Source organism: Harmonia axyridis, chromosome 5 (assembly GCF_914767665.1).
Source record: "Harmonia axyridis chromosome 5, icHarAxyr1.1, whole genome shotgun sequence".
In the NCBI taxonomy this organism is placed as follows: Eukaryota; Metazoa; Arthropoda; class Insecta; order Coleoptera; family Coccinellidae; genus Harmonia; species Harmonia axyridis.
The window spans coordinates 36,987,524-37,013,476 of record NC_059505.1 but is presented as its reverse complement, the minus strand read 5'-3'; the positions used below and the strand labels follow the sequence as shown (position 1 = coordinate 37,013,476).

The window sequence follows — 25,953 nt, the reverse complement described above, 5'->3', positions numbered from 1 at the left end:
AAAATTTTACCTTGCACGTCCCAGAATACTGATGCCATAACCTTGCCAGCTGATTGTTGTGTTTTCCTCGTTTTGGATTAGGTTCATTGTGTGCAGTCCACTCAGTTGACAGTCGATTGGACTCCGGAGTGAAATGATGGAGCCATGATTCATTTATTGTCGCATATCTACTCAAAAAACTGGACTTTTCGATTCGCCTTATATTTCATTTATTGTTATATTTGAATGGTATTTTCAAGAGCAATGTTGTGAATGTTTATTTTGTTTTTTTTTTATTAAAATGATTGTAGTTTTATTTATCCTCACACTAATGTAGGAAATGTAGGTTATTGCTGTTTTAATCTGGTAATACAGTGTCCTGCAACACTGGTATTTCTAGTTGTTAAATCATAATTATTATGAGATGAACGTTTAGAACTTCTGATCTCAGAAAAAAATAATTGACAATCTTCGATCGCTTAGATACTGTTTCTGATACATAATATACAACAATTGTTTTTTCGGTAAATTGAATTTTTTTAAATCGAAGATCTGGTATCAGTTGCCAACTAGGTATCCAAAAGGTTTCTTGTTGTAACTTCTTTGGAAGAGCATATTTCAGAAAAAATTAGCTGTGGAGTTGAAAGACTCAAAAAATTTCTGCGGTTACTAGTTTAGTACCCATCAAGACGAAAAAAGAATTGACAATTCAGAATTGAAATTGACCAATTTATTCGAATCCTAAAGCTAGGACTTTGCAGTTTTGGTATATTGAAAACAAAATTACAAAGTGTTGTGAAAAAATGCAGTATGCTTCTAATTAATTTAAAATAGCAGAATGAAAATCCATAAAAAGCCAAAAACTTTTAAAGTCAAATTCTTCGTCATTGAACATGAGTTAAGCCTCTGATGAGCTAAATTCCGTCGACATTTTTGCATCAGAAATAAGAAAGTAAGGAGTCAAGGGAAACTTTGTTGGCTAACTGAAAGGATTTCCAATGAGTGATTTCATTTTGAATAACTCGTTAACTGGGCAGTTGTCACTTTTGAAGCTGTCATGACAATACCATACAATAAGATAAGGTGTTATCCCGGCCACGCTTCCACGTTGACGGCGAAACCGAATATTCATGGTTCCAAGTCATGCTTAGTATTTGGTGGGACCAGCTTGGCGTAGTGTATCATGAGTTGTTAAAACCGACTGAAACGATCACAGACGATCGTTATCGAACGCAATTAATGCGTTTGAGCCGAGCATTGAAAGACAAACAGCCGCAATACAACGAGATACATGATAAAGTGATTTTACAGCATGACAATGCTCGATCCCATGTTGCGAAAGTGGTCAAGACATACTTGGAAACGTTGGAATAGAAAGTCCTTCCTCATCCGCCGTATTATCTAGATGTTGCTGCCTTGGACTATCCCTTGTTTCGATCAATGGCACAAAGCCAGGTTGACCAGCATATCCGGTCTTTTGAAGAAGTAAAAAATTGGATCGATTCGTGGATCACTTAAAAAGATGACCAGTTTTTTCAACGCGGGATTCGTACGCTGCCGAAAGATGGAAGAAAGTAGTGGCCAGCCATAGACAATACTTTGAACCATAAATGTATAACCAGTTTTTCACAATAAATCCTCGAATTTCGGAAAAAACGGTGGAATCAAAATTGTACGCCTATGTATATATTTTTTTAATATCAAAAAGAAATCATGTCGCCATCATGTTAGCCAACATCCAGAATGGATAGGCACCAAAAGAAGAAGAAAAAGAAATCTCGCATTGAAAAACCTTTTATATACAAAATTTGGTTCTATTAGCGAATACAATCCTTGTAGAAAATATAATTTTCCGACAATGACGAAAAAAATTTTTCTCGACTGAAGACCAAATACAAATCCGATGCGAAGGACCAGACCGATCCAACCGCACCACCAGGATCTGAGGCCGCGACGAAAACGAGCGCGGAGAGAGCCATCCGCCAGTTGGATCTGTGGAATCTTCTCGATTTTATCATCGTTTAAGGGTCAGTTACCGTCGGGGCAACGAAACCTTTTTTATGAAAATCTAAGGACGACCGCTTCGCAGCCGACGGGGTTCATTGAATTCCGTAGCCCAGACGGAGGCACAGCACGGAAAAATGAGCGAACACTCTTATTCCTTCTCGCTTTTATTTTCAGGCCGCTTAATGGAAATCGTACCAGGAGATTCCCGGTTGAACGTTCCCATAATTGAGCGCTCAAATGCCACTTGATCTTGCTCTGTGCCGACGACCTCGCGCGCGTTTGACTGGTGCAACAGTACCCGATGCTGAATGGATGCACCGGCCGATCTCGGTACTACCTAACTTTTAGACGGAATTGGCGGATTAGAGAAGCTTGGATGAAATTTTTACGTATTAATATACAACATTATTCTTATCTTTTCTTTATTTCCATTTTTATTTTCTCTATACCAAGGTACTACCTAACATTTCGACTGAATTGGCGGATTAGAGAACTTCCATGGAATTTTTCCGTATCAATATACAAGATTATTCATATCTTCTCTTCATTTCCATTTTTAATTTTCTTTATACCAAGGTACTACCTAACATTTCGACGAAATTGGTTATTTAGAGACGCTTCGATGGAATTTTTACGTATCAATAAGCAAGATTATTTGTACATTTTCTTAATTTCCATTTTGATTCCTTATCTCCATTAGTTTATCTCTACCAAGGTACTACCTAACAATTCGACTGAATTGGCGGATTAGGGACGCTTTGATGAAATTTTTACGTATCAATATACATCATTATTAATATCTTTCCTTTATTTCCATTTTCTATTTTCTTTAAACCAAGGTACTACCTAACATTTCGACGGAATTGGCGGACTAGAGTGCTTTGATGGTATTTTTCTGTATCAATATACAAGATTATTTCTACCTTTTCTCAGTTTCCATTCCCATTCCCAGTTTTGGTTCATTATTTCCAATAATTTATCTCTACTAAAGTACTACCCAACATCTTGACGGAATTGACAAATTAGAGAGGATTGGATGGTGTTTTGCTAGTATCAATATACAATATTATTTGTACCTTTTATTTATTTCCACGCTAGAATTTCTCTCTTCTAAGGTACTACTTAACATTTGGATGGCATTGTCGGATTAGAGACTCTTCGATCATTCATTATTTATTCTAGTTATTATTCATCTCTACCGAGGTACTACCTAACATTTCGACGGAATTGACAGATTAGATACGATTGGATGGTATTTTTCTAGTACCGATATACAATATTATACGTACCTTTTATTTATTTCCAAGTAGAAATATCTCTCTACTGAGGTACTACTTGAAGTTTGGGCGGAATTGGTGGATTAGAGACGCTTCTATGGTATTTTTCGTATCAATATACAACATTATTCATATCTTTCCTTTATTTCAATTTTATAGTTACTCTATACCAAGGAACTACCTAACATTTCGACGGAATTAGCAGATAAGAGACGCTTCGATGGAATTTTTCGTATCAATGTACAACATCATTAATATCTTTTCTTTATTTCCTTTTTCATTTTCTCCATACCAAGGTACTACCTAACATTTCGACGGGATTGGCGGTTTAAAGACGCTTCGATGGTATTCGTTTGTATCAATATACAATATTATTCATATATTTTTTTTATTTACATTTTATTTTTTCTCTGTACCAAGGTACTACCTAACATTTCGACGGAATTTTCGTATAAGAGATAGTTCGATGGAATTATTTCATGTCAGTATGCAAGATCATTCGTACCTTTTCTTAATTTCCAGTTTGGTTCATTATCTCCAATAATTTATCTCTACCAAGGTACTACATTTCGACGGAATTGACAGATTAAAGACGATTGAATGGTACTTTTCTACTATCAGCATACAATATTATTCATACCCTTTATTTATTTTATGTTGAAATTTCTCTCCACTAAGGTACTACTTGACTTTTGGAAGGTACTGTCGCATAAGATACTCTGATGGAATTTTGGAATTTCTCTCGTTAAAATACGAGTATACGACATTATTTTTAACTTCCCTTGCTTTCCATTTTGATTTATTATTTTCCATAATATTTCTCTACTGAGGTACTACTTAACATTTGGATGGAATTGTCGTATTAGAGACTCTTTGAGTTTTGGAATTTCTCTCGTTATATTATAAAACATTATTCGTATCTTCTCTTGATTTTCATGTTGATTTATTATTCCTATTAATTTTTCCCTACCCCGGTACTACTTTACATTATGACAGAATTGTCGGATTGGATTCTTTGATACAATTAAGGAATTTCTCTCGTTACAATATACACTATTCATAGCTTTTCTGATTTCTATTTTGGTTTTTGCTTTCAATAAGTTATCTCTACCAAGGTACTATCTACCATTTTGACAGAAGGGTTATAGTTACTCTGCAACTGAAATTTTTCTTCATTGAAAATACCGCAATATGCTTTCTATTTGTACTTCATTTTTTCTCCCTATCCTTTATATACTATCCTTTTGATCAAGAATTGCTGATGAGTTATAAATGCCTTTCTTTTTTCCTTTTTTACCGAGTTGTCAGCATATCATCCAAGTAAAAACTTCATTCGAATTATTTTTCTTCATTATGTCACACTATTTTTATCTATTTCCTCTTTTCCCTCACCATGAAAGAACCACCATAGTACTAACATTCGTGAAATATAGTTATTTATTATACAAAAGCAAAAAGGCATTGCTATTCTACCATGAGTTCAAAATTGACCAAGGAGAAATATCGGAATGTTTTATTTTCTTTCCTTTCATAAATAGGACTACCACGGAACTAATATTTCAATTCAACTATACCTTCAATTAATTTTAGGATTACGAATCTACTGAATTATGGTTTCATTAATTTCTTCTCTTATTTATTCTCTCCACCAATTCCGAGCAAATATGATTCATTGTGACTTTTTATGATATTTCAGATTGTTTTTTTTTTCTTTCTCTTTTAATAGCTTTCTATTGGAGAGAATCAACAAGATACTGTTAGTTCCACACGTATAGACAGTGCTTCGTTGTTATTTTTCTGCTCTTGATATGCAGGAAGTACATTTTTCGTGCTCTTTTACATCTTGTGAAAGTACCGCTGAAGTACTATCAATATGATGAAGAATAAACGGTAATTTATAAGTGTAATTTTGTTTTCATTGGCATAAAGAATTCAGCTCTTTTTGTTACCTTACCGTGCCTTTAGCTATCTCATAGAAGGTACTAGTGTGGTACTTCTAGGAAGTAGATGTTCACTGGGATAATATTCAAAATAGAAACGAAATTCTTATGCCAGAATTGCTCAACTTCTTTCCATTCAATACTACAAGTTCTAAGCTCATGGATTTTTTTATGGTTTATGATTATAAAAGCATATAGGAATATCGATGAAGATTCCCACTTTTTCTGTTAGAGAGACCCCTATGTGCTTGGGGAATGTAAAACTGATACTCTGATCGAATAGTTTCAAGGCCCTTGTTTCCTTTACGAACATTGAACTGGATACCGAGATTTATGTTGAATATTGTAATACTATGCCCGCATTTACATGGATCTCAAATTCATGAGATGATATTATTGATATCTACCCGTATAGGTTTTTGCAAGTATATCCATGAAAAATTTTCTCATTAGTTGTTAGGATATGTTGGGTGAAACAGTGAGACGATTTCGTTTTAGTTTGTTGAGTGAAATTTAGGTTGTTTCCACATTGAATTACAGCTGATTAGAACAGTATTAATTGAATTGTAAGTATTCACTTGGATTCTCAACAAGGTGAAAATGTTTCTGAAATGGAATAGAATAGAATAGAAAGTGTTTCAGATAGGAGGATAAGGTTTTTATTTTGTTTTTAAAATGCAATTCTTGGTATCTGTTTTGGATACCACATAATTGGATTTTCATATAGGCTGCATATGTATTGACACTGCAACTGTCACCTGTTCTAATTTTGTTGGTATACTGGCATTAGGGATTCATGAAGCCGAGTAGCTTGACATTTTAACCAACTACTTGACTCGAAAATCAAGTTCGTGAAAAATTACATAATTGAGCTCGACTTGACTTGATTTTAGATATTTATTGCTTGGTTTGATATCAAGCTACTTGTTATTACTTGAGCTTGATATACACGCGTCGAACGGCATATATTTCTGCAATCTCGTGCGCGCTTAGACTGAATATGGGGATTCCTCGAGCGCCGAGAGACTGTGTGACTTTATTAGTAGTTTTATCACATTTCTATGAAATCTATTGGTAGATTTTGGTAGTTTCAGAAATATGTTTCCAAACCAAAGGTTTTTTTATCAACGCCAACATCTTCAGCTCCTGTTTGAAAGACAATTTTCAAGAGCTGCTCTTACAGTAACAAAAATTCGCAATATGTTAGGCGAAAAATCCATAAGATGGCTCATATGTCTTAGATCCTGGATGGAAAATTATGAAATCAAACAAAGCCTGGAGGTTTCTCAATATTAAGAAACTTTATTTTTTATTATTTTTTATTTTGTTACGTTTTATATTGATTAAATTCATGTTTCTATTTCAAAAGAGTTCATATTTTCGGTTCTTCTATGCAATAAGTTTAATAAATAAAAGAGTTTTATGCAAGGTTTCTTCTCATTTCATCATTTTTTCATGGATGTGACACTACACAATGCTAAAAATCAAGTCAAGCTCAAGCTAAGTAGCTTGAAAATCAAGCCAAGCCGTGAATCCCTAACTGGCATTGGTCAAAGATCTCTAATATTCCTCTCGAAAAGAAATTTGAAGATGTTAAATCATAGCTTCTTAAGGATCAATTAGCAATTTTGTATCTTGAAACAACTAAACTTAACATTCAACAAAATATAATCTCGCAGATTCTAATAAGTCTTGCAAATCAATTCTACTCAATTCAATCCAAAAAAATCTATAAACATTAACCAATGACACCAACTAAAATTGTTTTGTGAGTGAAAATGAAGATTCTCACATATTTGGAATATGTTCAAAGTTGAGATTACGTTTTTCAAAGAATGAAATGTCATAGAGACATATATTTTTCTTTTCACGAAGATTTTTGTTGTATTTTTCCAGTGTTTTCCTGTACGTATCACACCTCGAATATTAGATAGGCATAGTTTCTGAGCCATGATGTTGAGCCTAACAGTGCTTCTGAGAAGAATCACATGCCAAGAGAGCTATTAGTTACTCATATCCAATTTTTCTTTTCAGATGACATCAACGTTCCTCATTGGTTTGATCCTTGTCGTCCTCTTTTTGTCGTGGTGGCGAAAACGAAACCAATTCCTTCCACCAGGACCATGGAACATCCCAATTATAGGCTCGCTGTTCTGGTTGGATCCCAAAAAACCATACAAAACTCTGCATGACTTTGCCAAAAGATACGGACCTATCTATGGTCTTTATATGGGAGGTATTTATACCGTGGTTCTTTCTGATGCAAAGCTGATCAAGAAGGTTCTTTCTAAGGAAGCAACTACAGGGAGAGCTCCTCTATATATCACTCACGGTTTGATGAAAGGATGTGGTGAGTTTATTTATCAGTTGATTAATTTTTTTGTAAAGCTCATTAAATATAAGGTAGAGAATACCTTTCAAAAAATATCTAGTTACAAGATTACTTCTTCAATTTTTTTCTATGAAAAAGAATCTAGGTACCCTTTTGAAAATGAAATACATATCAAGCTACCTTCTTTTTAAGACGCATGATAGGACTTTTACCGAGTTATTTCTTTCTGAAAGGTATTCGAGCTACTATTCAACTCTTCACTCAAGAAGTCTCAGGTTTGACCACCATGTCGGTCAAAGAGAGAAGTTTTTCGAAGATGCAGAATTGAAGGCATTACTTGATCAAGACTCGTGTCAAACGCAACATGAATTGGCAGAATCATTGGGAGTGATGCAACAAGCCATTTCAAAACGCCTGAAAGTCATGGGAATTATGCAGAAACAAGGAAATTGGGTGCCATACGAGTTTAAACCGAGATATGTTGAATAGCGTTTGTTTGCTTGTGAACAGCTGCTTGCAAGGCAAAGACGGAAGAGATTTCTGCATCGCATTTTGACTGGAGACGAAAAATGGGTTCAATATGATAATCCCAAGCACAGAAACCCATGGGGATATCCCGGCCATGCTTCCACGTCGACACCCAAACCGAATATTCACGGTTCCAAGGTCATTCTCAGTATTTGGTGGGACCAGCTCGGCGTAGTGTATTATGTTTTGTTAAAACCGACTGAAACAATCACATGCTATCGTTATCGAACGCAATTAATGCGTTGGAGCCGAGCATTGAAAGACAAACGGCCGCAATACAACGAGAGACATGATAAAGTGATTTTACAGTATGACAATGCACGACCTCATGTTGCGAAAGTAGTCAAGACATACTTGGAAACGTTGAAATGTGGAGTCCTACGTCACCCGCCGTATTCTCCAGACGTTGCTCCCTCGGACTATCACTTGTTTCGATCAATGGCACAAGGCCTGGCTGACCAAGACTTCCGGTCTTATGAAGAAGTAAAAATTGGATCGATTTGTGGGTCATTTCGAAAAAAACGGGAGAAGCGAAAAAATCTTAAAATAATTCGATGATATAATCACTGTACGTCGAAGATAAAAAATACAGGTTACATACAGGTACTTTAAAGATAATTGAATTGTGGATTATACCTATTTATGAGATTTTAATTTTATGACCAGGAAGTTTTATTAAAAAGTGACTCTCATTGTTATGGATCTGCCTAATTTTTCATTGTTAGGTTCAGATTAATTTTCCCTGAAGATGGCCATGTAAATGACCGAAAGCTAGGCCAAATTTAATGAAGAACTTAATAACATCTTTGAGTGACTTTTTACCTAATACATTATTCCTCTGATCTTGTTACAAAGTCGATAATTCTTTTCTTACAACAGGTTACAACTCTATTGGTCCATTGAAACAAATAAGGTTAGGTAAGGTTAGAACTTTTATGAAGATTTGTTCTCTGAGTCATAGAAAAGTGTAGTTACTTCATTTTTTTTTTCGAATGGGTCTAGCGATATAGATTCGCCAGTATAATCAGATCTCATTCTAAAGATCCGCTTTTTTGCCAAATCTCACCTAACCGCACCAACTATTACGCCAGTTTTTAACCTCTCTCTCTTCAATCTCTAAAATCATCCGTACCTATTCATCAAGAAAGTACTGCCGAAAGCAAGAAGAAGAAGAAGAACCATTCCGGTTTTCTTTCAAAATCACCAAGTGCGTACGAGTTTGATTTTCGGCCTAGCAACAGCGGTACCATCAGGAGGCCGTCGTAGATGATAGGCCAAAAATCTTTGGCGGTCATGCTCAGTATTTGGTGGGACCAGCTCGGCGTAGTGTATTATGTGTTGTTAAAACCGACTTGAACATTCACAGGCAATCGTTATCGAACGCAATTAATGCGTTTGAGCCGAGTATTGGAAGACAATTCAACGAGAGACATGATAAAGTGATTTTACAGCATGACAATGCTCGACCCCATGTTGCGAAAGTGGTCAAACATACTTGGAAACGTTGAAATGGAAAGTCCTACACCACCCGCAGTATTCTAAAGACGTTGCTCCCTCGGACTATCACTTGTTTCGATCAATGACACACGGCCTGGCTGAGAAGCACTTTCGGTTTTATGAAGAAGTAAAAAATTGGATAGATTCGTGGATCGCTTCAAAAGATGACCAGTTTTTTCAACGCGGGATTCGTACGCTGCCCGAAAGATGGAAGAAAATATCGGCCAGCGATGGACAATACTTTGAATCATATATTTATTACCAGTTTCTTACGATTAAGATTCGAATTTCGGAAAAAAACGGCGGAAGCAAAAGAATCTGCTAAAAGAATTCGATGATATAATCACTGTACGTCAAAGATGGCAAATAACAGGTTACAGCTCTATTGCTCTATTGAAACAAATTAGTTTAGAACTTTTATAAAGATTTGTTCTCTGAGTCATAGAAAAGTGTAGTTACTTCATCTTTTTTTGAATGCGATAAAGATTCGTAGACAGCCAGTATAATCAGATCTCATTCTACAGATCCGCTTTTTTGCCAAATCTCCTAACCTAACCGCACCAACGATTACGCCAGTTTTTAACCTCTCTCTCTCCAATCTCTAAGATCATCCGTACCTATTCATCAAGAAAGTACTGCCGAAAGCAAGAAGAAGAAGAAGAACCGTTCCGGTTTTCTTTCAAAATCACCAAGTGCGTGCGAGTTCGATTTTCGGCCTAGCAACAGCGGTACCACCTGGGGGCCGTCGTAGATGATAGGCCAAAAATCTTCGGGGGAACTGTCGAAAATATCCAACGTGTGCGTACGATCGAACGCAGGCTGCTGGAACTGGCACACTGACCCAGTGCAGAACCAAATGAGATGTTCTATGGTGTCGGTCGTTGAACCGAACACTGAGGGGTCCCAGGCTTCTTGAACCGGGGGAGGGGAAATTAATACTGTACATTTCACCGAAATTATTCAAGATTAATGGCCTTTTCGCTTCCGATGGTAATCTTGAATTGCGAACCATTGGCGTCGGTGGATTGGGGGGCGAGATGCATTTTTGTTTTGCTTTTTTAGATCCTCGATTTTTTTACTATTCCGACTATATTACATTTATTATTGATTATTATTCATGACAATTCTCCAGATTTCATAGATTTACTTATTAATTTGAATTGGTATTCGACATTATTTCATTAATATTTCTTCTCAGTGGTGAATGGATTTATAAGCTGTTGGCTATGTGATCTATCAGTTGATTGCAGTACAAACTATGTAGATTTTTCCAGATGATTTCATATTCATATTAATTTATTTCCCCAAAATTTTACAATAGGCATCAGCAAAGCGTATAAATGTAAAAAAAAATGTAAATTACATTTGACAACCTAGGACTTCCTATTTCGACATTTTCAAATATGTCTTGATCACTTTCGCAACATGGGGTCTTAGCATTGTCTTGCAAAATCACTTTATCATGTCTCTCGTTGTATTGCGGCCGTTTTTCTATCAATGCGCTGCTCAAACGCATTAATTGCGTTCGATAACGATCGCCTGTGGCTGTTTAAGTCGGTTTTAACACCTCATAATATACTACGCTGAGCTGGTCCCACCAAATACTGAGTATGACTTTGGAACTGTGAATATTCGGTTTGGCCGTCGACGTGGAAGCATGGCTGGGTTATGCCTATTATTTTCTGCGCTGGGGATTATCGTAATGAACCCATTTTTCGTCTCCAGTCACAATGTGATGGAGAAATCCTTTCTGTCTTTGCCTTTCAATCAGCTGTTCACAAGCAAACAAACGCCGTTCAACATCTCTGGGCTTCAACTCCTACGGCAACCAATTTCCTTGTTTCTGAATCATTTCCATGACTTTCAGGCGTTTTGAAATGGCTTTTTGCATCACTCCCAATGATCCAACTGATTCTTGTTGCGTTTCACATGAGTCTTGATCAAGTGATGCCTCCAGTTCTGCATCTTCGACTTCAAAATTACCGTTCTTGAAGCGCTGAAACCACTCTCGGCACGTTTTCACACTAATAGCGGCCTCACCATAGGTACTTGAGAGCATTCGATGAGCCTCAGCCGCAGATTTCTTATTATCGAGCAGAAAATGAAAACCTCCCACAAATGATGAGAATTTCGTTCGTAAGTTGACATGTTTTATCGAGAATAACGTTTTGATGCAGACACAAATTGACTAATATTTCGATGGCGTTATGTTAACAAATATCTAAGGTTATTGTATGATATCTTCGATCTATTTATTTCACCTACCACTTACCGCTAGAGACATCGATTGCAAAAGAGCGAAAGCAAAGTTGTACGACTAATAAATTTATTCACATATATAGACAAACATGCTAAAATGTGCCACACACAAGTTTGTTGAAACTTGTGGGGATAAATTCTTCTACTAAGTTGAACCTTCTACTAATTTTTTATCTTATTTTTGAAGTCTGCACTGGATAGTGTGCTCAAATGCTCGGGAAATCTATAGAACATTTTCAATCCGTTTAAAATGTGCACATTCTGGGTTTTCTTTAGAGTATGAAATGTTGTCCTTCATTCTGGTGTGGTGATCGTGATTCTTGGTGTTTATGATTTGGTCTTTATTTGATGATAATTCATAGTAGTTTTCTTCCATAGTTCGGTGTCGAAATAAAATTGAAATGGCAACAGTCAAACTTTCTAAGTATGCTTTTTCATTTCGTCAAAAGAAATGTTTCCAAAAAAATGTATGTTTCTTGACATTTCCCTTCGCAGTAAGTAACTGATTCATGAAAAATTTTGTTAAGAGAGACACTTACTTCAAGTCAGTGCTTTCTCATTTTTTTTCAGAGCTGACGGACGCCACTGCAAAACTGAAACATTCGTACACTCGTAGTAGGTATACGCTTAACGTAAAGGAAAGCTGGGACTCAGGTTTTGAGCGGTCATTCTTATTCGAAATATTGCTAAGAGTATGGGTGTTAAACTGTTGGAACACTTTCCTGGTTGTTAACCTTCCATACAGCACGAGCTTGCTACAAGTGAATTGTTATTTTCATTCAAGATAATCGGCTAATAATGCATCTTTATCAGTTGAGTTTGGCTTTATTGGGGACACTTTCGGAAATTCTATGCGAGAGGTAGAAGATCGCATTTGAATTGACTCTCAATTTGAAATTTCTTGATTGAAGATGATTTCAGCTCATTATTTCAATACCTAAGGAATCGTTTGAAAAACTTCTGAGAAAACCATTGTATACTCTAATTTTTGCGTGTTCTCCGAATAGTACGTTTCCTAAAGTGATAAACATAACAGGCCAATTAAAAAGTCCCCGGTCTACCATAGTGAAACACATTTTTTCGGCAAAATTCGATTTTATTATTCATCTTAGTTGCCTTCGAGGGCGATAGAGCGAGTATAGCGATCTTCCAACTTTTCGATATCATTTTTGTAGTACGATTTGTCTTTCTCTTCAAAATAGACCTCAGTTTCGGCGATTACTTCTTCATTGGCGCTAAATTCTTTTCTTGCGATTATTCTTTTGAGTTCTGAGAACAGGAAAAAGTCGCTGGGGGTCAAATCTGGCGAATACGGAGGATTCAGAAGCAATTCGAAGCCCAATTCATTCAATTTTTTCATTGTTTTCATTGATTTATGACACGGTTGTCTTGATGATACAGCATTCTTTTTTCTTCAAATGGGGTCGTTTTTTAACGATTTCGTCCTTCAAACGATCCAATAACGCTATATAATGATCGCTGTTGATGGTCTGGCCTTTTTGGAGGTAATCAATGAATATTACTCATTGCGCATCCCAGAATACTGATGCCATAACTTTGCCAGCTGACTGTTGTGTTTTTCCTCGCTTTTGGATCTTGTGCAGTCCACTCAGCTGACTGTAGATTGGACTCCGGAGTGAAATGATGGAGCCATGTTTCATCCATTGTCACATATCGATGCAAAAATTCAGGTTTATTGCACACACCGCTTCAATCACTTCTCAGAATCATTATCACGTTGTTGCTTCTGAGCTCTCGAGGCACCCATATTGCACACAGCTTCCTCATGTACAAATATGAATGATATGCATGGTGTACTTGTTCAGATGATATCTTCATAATGTCTGCTATCTCGATCAACTTCACTTTACATCTATTCAAAATCATTTTGAGAGCTTTTTCGATTTTGTCGTCGGTGACAGTCTCTTTTGGGCGTCCACTGCATTCGCCGTCTTCGGTGCTCAGTTCACCACGTTTATACTTAGCATACCAATCAATGATGGTTGATTTTCCTGGTGCAGACCCTGGAAACTCTTCATCAAGCCAAAATTTTGCTTCGACTGTATTTTTTCTCTTCAAAAAGCAATATTTTATCAGCGAAATTCATTTTTCTCCTTCTTTTTTCAAATAACAAAATTAGCTACACACACAACGCAATATCTCACAAACTAATTGTCGGACTGCTGCCAAATTTTAACACTTATCATTTGAAGGTTAGTTCTAACTAAAAATCATATGGATTTAATACTAGCACCGCCATCTATGCATCAGACCGGGGACTTCTCAATTGGCCTCATACATTTGAAAACACCAAGAACTTACGAAGTTCAAATGACTAAAAAAGACATTGAGAAGGTAAGGATCATACGAGATGGGTCATAGATTCAAAAAGATAAGAGATATAATAAATAATTCAACACGAAGATACAAGAAACCACTTGAAATTGAAATTTATCGTAAAGACGAGTTTCGTTGACGTGAATGAGTCATTCGAAATGTCGCATATGACATTCCTCGAGCCTTTTAGTCGCGTAGAACCAGCAGTGCACGTGGTCACGGCCTACCTCGTGGTGTTCTTGGACAAGAACTAACGTTAATGCCTCGGAAATAACGTTTATACCAGTCGATGACTAACTTGGTCACTCTTGATTTCGTTTACTATGGAAGAATGACGTCTGGTTCAGCCGGAACCCGAAGAGGCCGTTTAAAATGATTTGTTGTTCGAGGACGTCTGTTTGGGCGCTCGTTCCCCGAACAGATCGGTCTATCATTTCGTAGCAAGGACTGTTTTTCGAATTTTGAACCGGGGATAGTCTCAAACGATAAAGTTCGATTCGATGATGACAACTTTTCGGTAGAGTTCAAGTCTGTCCGTCCATCCGGTCGTATACACGATAACTCTCGAATGGAAGTGTTTACGTTTTCGCGAATTGAGTGGAATATCGTATCACTGATGTTTTCATTTCCGCGAGCTTCATGTCAAATTTGATAAGTTTGGGACAAAATTTGCTTACCGAAAATGACATATGACATATTGAAAAGTCCCCGGTCTGATGCACAGTATTGCTATTATTAAATCCATATGATTTTTAGTTAGTATCAATCTTCGAACGATACGTGTCAAAATTTGACTACAGTTTGACCGTTAGTTTGTGAGATATTGCTTTGTGAGTGTAGCTTCTTTTGTTATTTGAAAAAAGATGGAAAAAAAAGAATTTTGTGTGCTGATAAAATATTCCTTTTTGAAGAGAAAAAATACAGGCGAAGCAAAATTTTGGCTTGATAAAGAGTTTCCAGGGTCTGCACCAGGATAATCAACCTTCATTGATTAGTATGTTAAGTTTAAACGTGGTGAAATGAGCACCGAAGACGGCGAACGCAGTGGACGCCCAAAAGAGGCTGTCACCGACGAAAAAATCAAAAAAGTTCACAAAAGAATTTTGCATAAATGTAAAGTGAAGTTGATCGAGATAGCAGACATTGTGAAGATATCATCTGAACATGTACATCATATCATTCACGAATATTTGTACTTGAGAAAGCTGTGTGCAAAATGGGTGCCGCGCGAGTTCACAATCGATCAAAAGCAACAACGTGTTAATGATTCTTAACAGTGTTTGAAGCTGTTTAACTGCAATAAACCTGAATTTTTGCGTTTATATGTGACAATGGTTGAAACATGGCTCCATCATTTCACTCCAGAGTCCAATCGACAAGTCTGCTGAGTGGACTGCAGACGATGAACCGAATCCAATGCGAGGAAAAACACAAAAGTCATCTGGCAAGATTATGGCATGGGTATTGTGGAATGCGCAAGGTATAATATTCATTGATTACGTCCAAAAGGGCCAGACCATCAACAGCGATTATCATATAGCGTTATTGGATCGTTTAAGGGATGAAATCATTAAAAAACGGCCCTATTTGAAGAAAAAAAGGTGCTGTTTCATCAAGACAATGTGCCGTGTCACAAATCAATGAAAACCATGGCAAAATTGCATGAATTGGGCTTCGAATTGCTTCTGCATCCACCGTATTCGCCAGATCTGGCCCCCAGCGACTTTTTTCTGTTTTCAGACCTCAAAAGAAAGCTCGCTGGAAAGGAATCTAGCGCCAATGAAGAAGTAATCGCCGAAACTGAGGCCTAATTTGAAGCAAAATACAAATCGTACTACAGAAATGGTATCGAAAAGCTGGAAGATCGCTATAATCGCTGTATCGCCCTCTAAGGCAACTATGTTGAATAATAAAATCGAATTTTGCCAAAAAAATGTGTTTTACTATGGTAGACCGCACAACCAAAAGTATAGGTCAAATTTAACCATTTTCACTTGCTATAATCACTTCAAAGAAGAAAAGTATTGAAAAAGCATCTAAAATACGAAGTGAGCTTCGAAAGACTTACATTTTTTTTTCGAATAAAGGCATCATCTGTGCTGAGGGGCCATTGTGGAAGGACCAAAGGAAACTGCTCTTCAATTTTTTACGAAACATAGGTGCTGCCAAAGTTAGTACAAAAAGAACTGCCATGGAAAACTCGATACTAAAACACGTTGATGGTTTTATCGATGTAAGTTGATTTTCTGAGAAATCTGAATACCTCACAGATCCTTCCAAATTTCTAGTATATCGAAAGTGTAGGACAATCTCCTAATTTTTCACCTCTAGAGCATTTACGACATACTATTGGTTCGTTTATGAACGAAATTGTTTTTGGAGAGTCTTGGTCCAAAGATGATAAGACTTGGATCTACCTGCAGCATCTTCAAGAAGAAGGCATCAAATATATAGGCATTGCTGGACCAGTCAATTTCCTACCAATACTCAGGTATAACTCTTGGTACCCTGTCTGACCTCAATTCTAATACTCTAAATCCTCAAAGGTTTCTTCCTATATTCCGCAAGAATTTGAAGTTCCTCCAAGACGGTTTAGAGACCACTCACAAACTGTACGATGAAATAATTGCAAACCATCGTAAAACTCTGAAACAACAATTGGATGAAAACCCTGACTTCGAACCACAGAATCTGTTAGATACTTTCCTTCTCGAGAAGAAGAAGAAAGAGAACACACCAGAAGGGCTGTTCTATAATGACCAGCAACTGAGATATTTGCTTGCAGATGTATTTGGAGCAGGACTTGATACTACTCTCACCACCTTGAGGTTAGTAAAAGTCTAAGTTATATTCCAAATACCTTCGATTTGTATTCTTCCAGTTGGTACCTGCTATTTATGAGCCTTCATGAAGACTTTCAACAACTGGTTCGAGAAGAACTAGCTTCAGTTCTGCAGGGTAGACGTCCAACTATGGTAGACTTTCAAGAATTACCACTCTTTGAAGCTTCTATAGCCGAAGTGCAGAGAGTAAGATCCACAGTACCAGTTGGCATACCACATGGTACAATAGCCCCTATAGAAATAGAAGGATTTCAAATACCAAAAGAAACTATGATAATACCATTGCAATGGTCAGTTCATATGGATGAGAAGAAGTGGAGAGATCCTGAAATATTCGATCCGAAGAGGTTTTTAGATGAAAATGTTAGTTTTTGTCGGTCAGAGAATTTTATACCCTTTCAAGCAGGTGAGATAAGCTTATGTGGTGTTAGTTTATAATCTAAGCTTAACTCGTGTATAATTCTTATAGTTGATTCCTTCAACAACATGTCTTTAATTTCAGGCAAAAGGATATGCATAGGAGATGAACTGGCTAAGATGCTGTTGTACTTATTTGCTTCCACAATACTACAAAAATACCGTTTATCGATAGATAGTAGGGAAAATGTTAATTTAGATGGACATTGTGGTATAACTCTATCTCCTGAAAGCTTCAAGATCACCTTCGAGAATTTTCAAGCTTAATATTGTATTTTCTGGATGAAAATTAATCTGTGATTTATTTTATATCTGGCTGACTGTATCCTGTTCCTCATTTTTTTTATACAATTTGAGGAAGAATCAATAATTAATTTTTCCAAAGGTGAAAGATTCTTAGAAAGATTGCTATGAAAAAAATTATAATTTGATATGTTATTAAGTTTTAAAAATGTTGTATACATATTTTTTCTTTACCTCATGGTCACTTTTAAATATTTAATTTCAAGACACAAAGGATATTATTAAATTATGTCGAAATCAACAATGTTATAGAAGTAAGCATGAAAGAACAATTAGTTTGTATTTTTCTAAACTATATTATACATTTTCACTTCGTCTTATGTCTTTTTTTTCCAGATAAAATAATATAATATTTTCATGAACTAACTCTTTTTTTTCACTATTATTGAGATGTTTAAGAATTAATTGGGGATTCATAATTAATAAGACTGCTATCACTGAATTATTCATATTTTATTTTAAATAACAAATAACTTAAAAGTCAAAGTTATAAATGAACACTTTTAATTCATGGTATATAAAATTACATATATACATATTAATACTAGTGTGAAAATGGAATGTATTGAAAGTTGGATCGATGAAAATTGATGGTGCATCGAAAACAAAGTTCCAATATGGAAATCGCGATGGTAACAAAACAGGTAATCAATATTGATAAAACACTTATAACACTAAAAGAACACATTAAAAGATTTTTCAAATTTAAGGAAAAAGACAACCTTAATCCAATTGGTGATTGACTAGTAGACTTAAAATTACGGTGAAATGTGGTTTGAATTGTGGCTGGATTATGAATGAACACCTTTCACACAGCCTATTTCAAATCTGCAGAGATCTGTTGTATGGAATGTAACTAAAAGTAATGTAAGTACTATAAGTACCTTGCCTAAAACTAAAAACGCAGGAACCACTCATTCAGTACAAAGTAAAATTCAAAAACCTCTCACAACAATGGGTTTTGTAACAAGAGCAGTGGTCCTGCGATAATCCACCTGATCAGAATTGAAAATTGACATCAATTTGATGGATTAGTAATAGGAACACATGTCAATAAAAATGGCAGTGGATAGCTCGAATTTTTCGGTTCGAACAGAGGGTTTTTTAAAACGTCTGCGTTCCCCAATTTTACTTCCTAAAAGAAGGACCACATATATCGTCTTGGTGGACTCAAACGTCTTCATAGAAGACTTAAAATTGCAGGTAGACAACTTGTGATGACGCGTATAAAACTGAGCATAAATGGTACAAATTGACATATGTCATATTATAAATACTTAACCTAATTTTTACAGTTGTACTATATTTTCGACCCGTTTGTCAGGATAATTTGCTCTGATTGGAGTTAGTGGCTTCCAGTGGACCTTATGCTGACTGAAGGTATGTCCCAACCATTTGGTCTTGGTTCCAATACTACGTTGTAGTGTTTGGGACTGATGGTAATACCAGCAATACCAGTCAAGCTGGGTAAGGGCTCGTCTTCTGGTACGGACACGTCGAAGGAGTGTATGAAGTTGGAGAAGAACAAGAACAATTCCATCCTTGCCATTATCTCTCCAAGACAAACCCTACGTCCAACTCCAAAAGGTAAGAAGAATTCTGGTTTTACAACTTTGCCTTCTGCATTCACGAATCTTGAAGGGTTGAACTTTTCTGGTTCATCCCATAGTGCGGGGTCCATGTGAACAGCGTGGAGCAAGGGGACCACCTGGACATCTTGTGGGATGTGGAAGCCGTTGAGTTTGACATCCCTGGAAAGAAAAAAAATCATTACACTCTGATGAATGAGAGGTTGGGACTTTGAAGAGTTTGTGAATTTGTTCAAGATGACTTCTTTTTGCTTCACTTATTGGTTTTAAGTCGAACAGTTGTTAATTTTTTTCAACCAATCACCCCATTAATAACTTACAATGATGTTTTATTATGATGATACTAAAGCATGATTTTTTGAAAAACTAAACAAAGGTTTTCATTCGAAACTCGTAAGGAAATATTTGTCAGAATGTTTTCAATATAAGAATCTTCGTGAATCATAAAAGTTTAAAAATTGGCAAATTCTTCCTGTAGAAGCTCCAAGATGGATTTCAACACCCAACACCCAATGAATTCTCTTGCAAAGATGGACCCATTCAAAAATTGCACACGACTTTTCGTAACGCAATCTACACCACGTCCCATAGACCGAATATGAATAATTATAAATGAATATTCTTAAAGTGCGTGCTATTACATAAAAGAATTGTCTTCCAACCGCTCGCCGTCTTTACGAAAGCGTCTTTGTGAAATTCCGACTGGCATTAAAAAAAGTCTATTGACCTCGTCGAAAATTTTGGCACGCTTTCACTTCTCCCAGACAGACGCATAATTCTTGTACACACCTCTTCGAGTTTCTAAAAATCAATCGGACACGCATCATAACCTCAATGTTTTACCGATCTCAAGCCACTTGATTTCTCTTGAAGTCAACGACCTTTTCTATCTATTTTTAACCAAAGGGTGTTTTAATTCTTACCTTGTAGGTGCATGTGTAGTTCCCATAGGTACGATGCTGGATTTCCTTAACACCTCCAAGATGGTGGACTCTGTAACAGGCAAGTAAGGCATGTCTTCCAGTGTTGGAAGACGATCCCTGCCAACAACTGCATCCAACTCTTCTCTAACAGCCTCCATCTTGTCTGGATGGTGAAGCATGAAAAGTACAGCCCATCTCAGGGTATTTTTGATGGTTTCCATACCAGCGGTGAAGAGGTCTCCTAGGATTTGTTGTACTTGACGATCTGAAGAGATAGAAGCTAATGTTAGAATCATCAATGAAGATTGGATAAGAACGTTTGTAATCTCTCAAGATAAGAGTAAAACTTACCGTGGTCTTTTCCTTGGAACAAACAGTCTTCAGTACCCTCATCGGAAGCCTTGGCAATCTCAAGCAGATACGTATCCAAGATGTCTCTTATGTTGTCTCTGTTGAAGGTCCTTCTATGTTCATCGATGGTTTCTTGCAAGAACAATCCCATTTCGTTACGGTTCTAGAAAAGAAGGCAGACGTTAATATCAACGAATTCTATAATAAAACCACAAACACCTACCTGTCTGATTTTGTTCAACGTCTGCCATTTACCAGGTAGGTATCTCATGATGGGAATGAAGACAGCCTTATCCAGAGAGCCGAAGAGTCTGAATCCCTCATCTATCAATTGCATGAACCTCCTAAACCTTTTGTCGTCGAAAGAGAATCTTACACTCATCAAGATCTCGCAGATAACGTTTGAGATGGACACGGCAAAGTAAGGGTTGAGATCTACCTTTTGGCCCCTCTTGGACTTAAGCATTCTGAGGAATTCCTCAACTTCTTTTGTGATCCTGGTTTCCATCTGAGCCTTCTTGGTTCCCAAGTAAGACATGCCGAAGTGACGCAAACCTTCGTGTACGAATTTCCTCTGTTCCTTCCACAACTTCCCGGCAATGTTGATCAGACCTGGAGTGTTTAAAATTTCGTTTAGAATTCAGGTTAGCGGCAATGAATATCGATAACAATGAGATCGTCACTTTTACTCAGAGATGAAGGTCGAAAAAGTGTGTCAATCGTATACAAGCGACTTGATCACAACTTTAACCGCTGTAAACAAATATGTGTATCTTGAACCGGCTTGTTCTGAGTTTTCGTTCTTTGGACTTTCAAGCATTTATTTATTTGTGGAAGTTGCAAATTTTTTCGGTATTTGGAGTGTATTTGAGTGAGACTTACCGTAGCCGTCTAGGATCTTGGTGAATTCGTTGTTGGGCCTTCCTGTGAACTCTTCCCTGCGGAATATATCCCTGATCATCTTGTAGTCACTCAGCACAACAATCAGCTGGTTGCCGAACCTCGTGGAGAACAGGGAACCATATTCAGCAGCTAGGTCGTTGAAGTGGACGTGAAGGTCTTTCTTGAGGGAGCATATACTGCCGACGATGGGATAACCCCATGGACCCGGGGGTAAGATGTACAGTTCTCTCAATTTTTGGAACAATCGAACAAGCACTAGCACACCGAAGAAAACGAAGAGGATGGTTTGTAAGTCACCCTGATGTAAGTCGTGAAACACGCTTTTAGCACAATTAAATATCAACATTTTGACCTGTGCGATCAATTTTTTTTTTTGGAGATAATTTTCTCAAATGCACGAAATCTATTCTTTGGTATTCAGAGTAGAGTTAGCTTTATATAAGATCTAGTAGCGACTTAAGTCGTCTTAGTGGGAGACGACAGGTGGAGCCTACATATGTGACCAATCAGAACGACGGGTATCCCTTCTTCTATTGGTACGCTGAGTGCATTTCATTCATAGATTGCTTATTCAGTGTGGTCCAAGACTCGTTGGATGCTGTGTCGCTTGGTTGCGGAGAGCATTGATCGTGAATTTTGTTCTTATATTGGCGGTTTTGTCGTAGTTTAGGGTAATTGGATTCTTTTCGGATGATATAATGTTGTCAAGGTTGATGAATTGTATGTTCATCATTGTATTGATTAACCTATTGTGATTGCGAGTGAAATTGTTGAGCGATTGTGAATGCATTTCTTGGATGTAAATCTTGAGAATAATTTTTAATTTTTTGTCGTTGTGTATTGAATTTTAGTATTCTATGGATTTTTAGGGAAATTCACTTGGGTTCATCTTGGCTGTTGATAATTTTCAATATTAAAAAAAAATTATTATTTACATTACTCCTGTCTTTGTGCTAGAGTTGAGATAATTTCTCTTATGAAAAATGTTTATCTGGGAATTCTTTGGAAATTTTCAAGGACCAATGCTCAATATACAACAAAAAACACCAGATTAAATTATAATACAAAATATGCAAGTTTTATTAAATTTAGAAGAGGTTTTGGAAATTTTATTTTCATTTTTTTTTGCTCTCCATAATTTTTTTCGTTGTATATTGAAATTCAAGTATTCTATGCTTTTTTAGGCAGATTCACTTGGAATCCATTGTTGACAATATTATAAAAATTATTATTTGCATTACTCCTGGCCTTTGTGCTAGAGTTGAAATGATTTATTTTATGAAAAATGTTTATTCAGAAATTTTCTCGTAATTTTCAAGAATCATTGCTTTATGAAACATAAAAGACCTCAATTCAATTACAATAGAAAACATAAAATTTTCAATATGCCTAGAAGTTTTTGAATTTTATTTTCAATTTTTTTTTGTTCTCCTTAATTTTTTTCGTTGTGTATCAAACTCAGGTATTCTATGCTTTTTTAGGAAAAATCACTTCAAATCCAGCTCGGCTGCCTACAATTTTCAATATTCGAAGAATTTATTTCTTACATCTGCCTCTGTGGTAGAGTTGAAAAAATTTCTTTCATGAAAAATTTTTATCTGGGAATTCTTCAATTCTCTAGAAATATTCACGAATCAATGTTCAATTTAAAACCCAAAATCCTGGATTTAATTATATATTGGATATGCAAATTTTATTATGACAAGAAGAGTATGGATTTCACAAAAAATTTGTTGATAAGATTTTTCTTTGAATGAAAAACAAGAACAATTCTCTTTTCCATATTGTAGGTATTTGATTTCAGTATTCTATTGTTTCTTATAGAAGTATTTTTTCAAGAAAACTGGAAATCATCCAACTCTCGAAAGTTTTCAAGACTAAAATCAGAAAATTTAATTTTCGAAATAAAATTTATAATTTTACCCTAAGAAAAGTTTGATAAGACAAAATTTTGTTTGAATTTCAGTACAATTTTGTAAATTATTTTTTTCATTGAATAGAAGAAAACTGAAATATTTGACGCATTATTTAATGTTTATGTATTATTGATCGTAATTCTGTTTTCAATTGAAATTCAATCAAGAATAAATCTTAACGAACAAAAAATTCTCTATTTCAATTCTGAAGATATGCACCAAATATATGTTAGTATGTAAAGAGGAATATTTTCCAACTCACAAGTTTTAATATCTTTGAATGTTTATATAATTCCTCCAAGAAAGTAGTTATCAAATATAATAAAACTAAGGGTAAATATCCCCAATGAAAATTACAAGTAGAAGTTTTCCTGAATAGAATAAATCTATAGAATATTAGAAATAAATCAGAATATCCTCAAATGTAGACTCTACGAATCAGTTCTTATATTTTCCATATCTGTATTGACAAAAATAAGAAGTAGTCGAGACAATTTGCTCAATGGTTGAATGTTGAGGACAATCGGTGGATGTGGCAAGATCAAGTTCGAGTTCTAAGATGAATGTTTGATGGTCAATAGCAAGTATTGCTAACAGCATAAGTGAAAACAGATACGGGGGATATCGTGAAAGTACAGAGACACTTGAATGTCTTCTATCGCTATTGTAATTCTCACAATTTTTCTTTGTTTTAATTAGTAAATTAAATGTTTTTTCGTTTTTCGTGTGGAGAGGAGTTTTTTGTTATCGTTCCGTGTGCGGTCACCCATCCAGATGATGACTTCGTCAAAAACCCAACATATTATTTTCACCAAAATACAAATCAATTTTAGAAAATCCTCCAAATCTGGCGTTTAGTTCTTGGGATATGATGCTAATCAAGGCGTAGTAAATTTGGATAAATTTGTTGTTTTCAATGTTCAATTATGCAAGTTCGATTTGAGAAGGTGCCCTACGAAAGATCAAAAGTTCAATAGATTGCTCAACCTGCATGCAGTAAACAGCATTATTATCACATCCCAAAATTGTTATCAAGTCATTGCACTCTACGTTAGAATTTGTTTTGACCTATGCCGAGTGGAAATCAGTTTCTCTTGGGTTTAAATTATTTTATCTTACAGATAAATACAGAGAACTTTGTATCAAGGATTGGACTTAGGGTTAAAAATTTATATCAAGGTATTAGCTATCTTGATTTTATTTCGTATAGATTTAAGAAAATGAATCAAATTCATATATGAGTCCAACATTGTTAACGAATCATAAATGGTAAAATTGCAGTTATTTCAGGTTGCTCCATACAAATATAATACACTACCTAATTTGATCATTAATTCGATAGAAATTTGTGTAAACATGAGATAGTTCGCTTACAAAGTTTCCTTTAACTTCTTATTTCCTCATTTCATTCATTTCTGTTACATCAATATCGGTAGAAATTCGTTTTTTCTTTATTTCTGAACTCAACTGATCCAACGTTATGTAATATCCAGTGTTTGTCTAGACTAGTCAATGAACAATATACCATATGCAAAAGCAAAGTTTTTTTTTAGCTATAGAACTTTAAATTGCAATAAAACAACGATGGATTATTCGATTGACATGAATTTTATTTATCCGCTAGATAATCTTGTGGCATTACATTTTGAATATGATTTCTGGCATATGACCGCCACGGCTGGCTAGGATGTAGTCCAATCTGGACGTCCAATTTTCGATGACTTTTTCCAACATTTGTGGCCGTATATCGGCAATAACACGGCGATTGTTGTCTTCCAAATGGTCAAGGGTTTGTGTCTTATCCGCATAGACCAATGACTTTACATAGCCCCACAGAAAGTAGTCTAGCGGTGGTAAATCACAAGATCTTGGAGGCCAATTCACAGGTTCAAAACGTGAAATTAGGCGGTAACCAAACGTGTCTTTCAATAAATCGATTGTGGCACGAGCTGTGTGACATGTTGCGCCGTCTTGTTGGAACCACAGCTCCTGGACATCATGGTTGTTCAATTCAGGAATGAAAAAGTTAGTAATAATGGCTCTATACCGATCACCATTGACTGTAACGTTCTGGTCATCATCGTTTTTGAAGAAGTACAGACCAATGATTCCACCAGCCCATAAAGCGCACCAAACAGTCAGTTTTTCTGGATGTAACGGTGTTTCGACATACACTTGAGGATAAGCTTCACTCTATATGCGGCAGTTTTGTTTGTTGACGTAGTCATTCAACCAGAAGTGCGCTTCATCGCTAAACAAAATAAAATGGACGTAGTGCGCGATACGTATTCCGCACAGAACCATTATTTTCGAAATGAAATTGCACTATTTGCAAGCGTTGTTCAGGCGTGAGTCTATTCATGATGAATTGCCAAACCAAACTGAGAATAAATCACTTGACAGCTGTTAAATCGGTCGCTATCTTGAACAGTAATGCCTACTTAAAGTTATATACCTCGAAAAAAAAAACACCCGATATAATTGGTAGGATATTTTTTGGTCAATTTCTTTTAATTTTTTACGGAATAATGAATTATGGATTATTTTATTGG

General features: G+C 36.0%; 2 protein-coding genes across 2 annotated transcripts in view; one reads left to right on the top strand and one right to left on the bottom strand.

The window, feature by feature from the left end:
• LOC123680669 (cytochrome P450 306a1) overlaps nt 1-17,950 on the top strand; it is a 29,184-nt gene extending 11,234 nt beyond the window's left edge. The window contains exons 2-7 of the mRNA XM_045618675.1: nt 7,238-7,553; nt 16,244-16,389; nt 16,445-16,647; nt 16,703-16,984; nt 17,038-17,405; nt 17,502-17,950. Of these exons, the coding sequence (XP_045474631.1) occupies nt 7,238-7,553; nt 16,244-16,389; nt 16,445-16,647; nt 16,703-16,984; nt 17,038-17,405; nt 17,502-17,683 (1,497 nt within the window). The 3' untranslated portion in view covers nt 17,684-17,950. The remainder of the gene's footprint in view (nt 1-7,237; nt 7,554-16,243; nt 16,390-16,444; nt 16,648-16,702; nt 16,985-17,037; nt 17,406-17,501) is intronic.
• Nucleotides 17,951-18,153: 203 nt separating this feature from the next.
• Nucleotides 18,154-21,910, bottom strand: LOC123680174 (cytochrome P450 18a1). Its single transcript, XM_045617948.1, has 5 exons — nt 21,465-21,910; nt 20,806-21,194; nt 20,583-20,745; nt 20,232-20,496; nt 18,154-19,470 (listed from the first exon to the last, which is right to left on the bottom strand). The coding sequence occupies exons 1-5, from the start codon at nt 21,829-21,831 to the stop codon at nt 19,065-19,067; spliced, it is 1,590 nt and encodes a 529-aa protein (XP_045473904.1). The 5' UTR covers nt 21,832-21,910; the 3' UTR covers nt 18,154-19,064.
• Between the last annotated feature and the right edge of the window lie 4,043 nt (nt 21,911-25,953).

What these genes read in the sequence shown, in the direction of transcription:
- LOC123680174 (XM_045617948.1), bottom strand. Translation starts at nt 21,831, where the DNA reads ATGTTGATATTTAATTGTGCTAAAAGCGTGTTTCACGACTTACATCAG. An exon ending in CGTTGAACAAAATCAGACAG is followed by an intron (nt 20,746 to 20,805) that starts GTAGGTGTTTGT and finishes CTTCTTTTCTAG; the next exon opens with AACCGTAACGAAATGGGATT. An exon ending in GTTCCAAGGAAAAGACCACG is followed by an intron (nt 20,497 to 20,582) that starts GTAAGTTTTACT and finishes CTATCTCTTCAG; the next exon opens with ATCGTCAAGTACAACAAATC.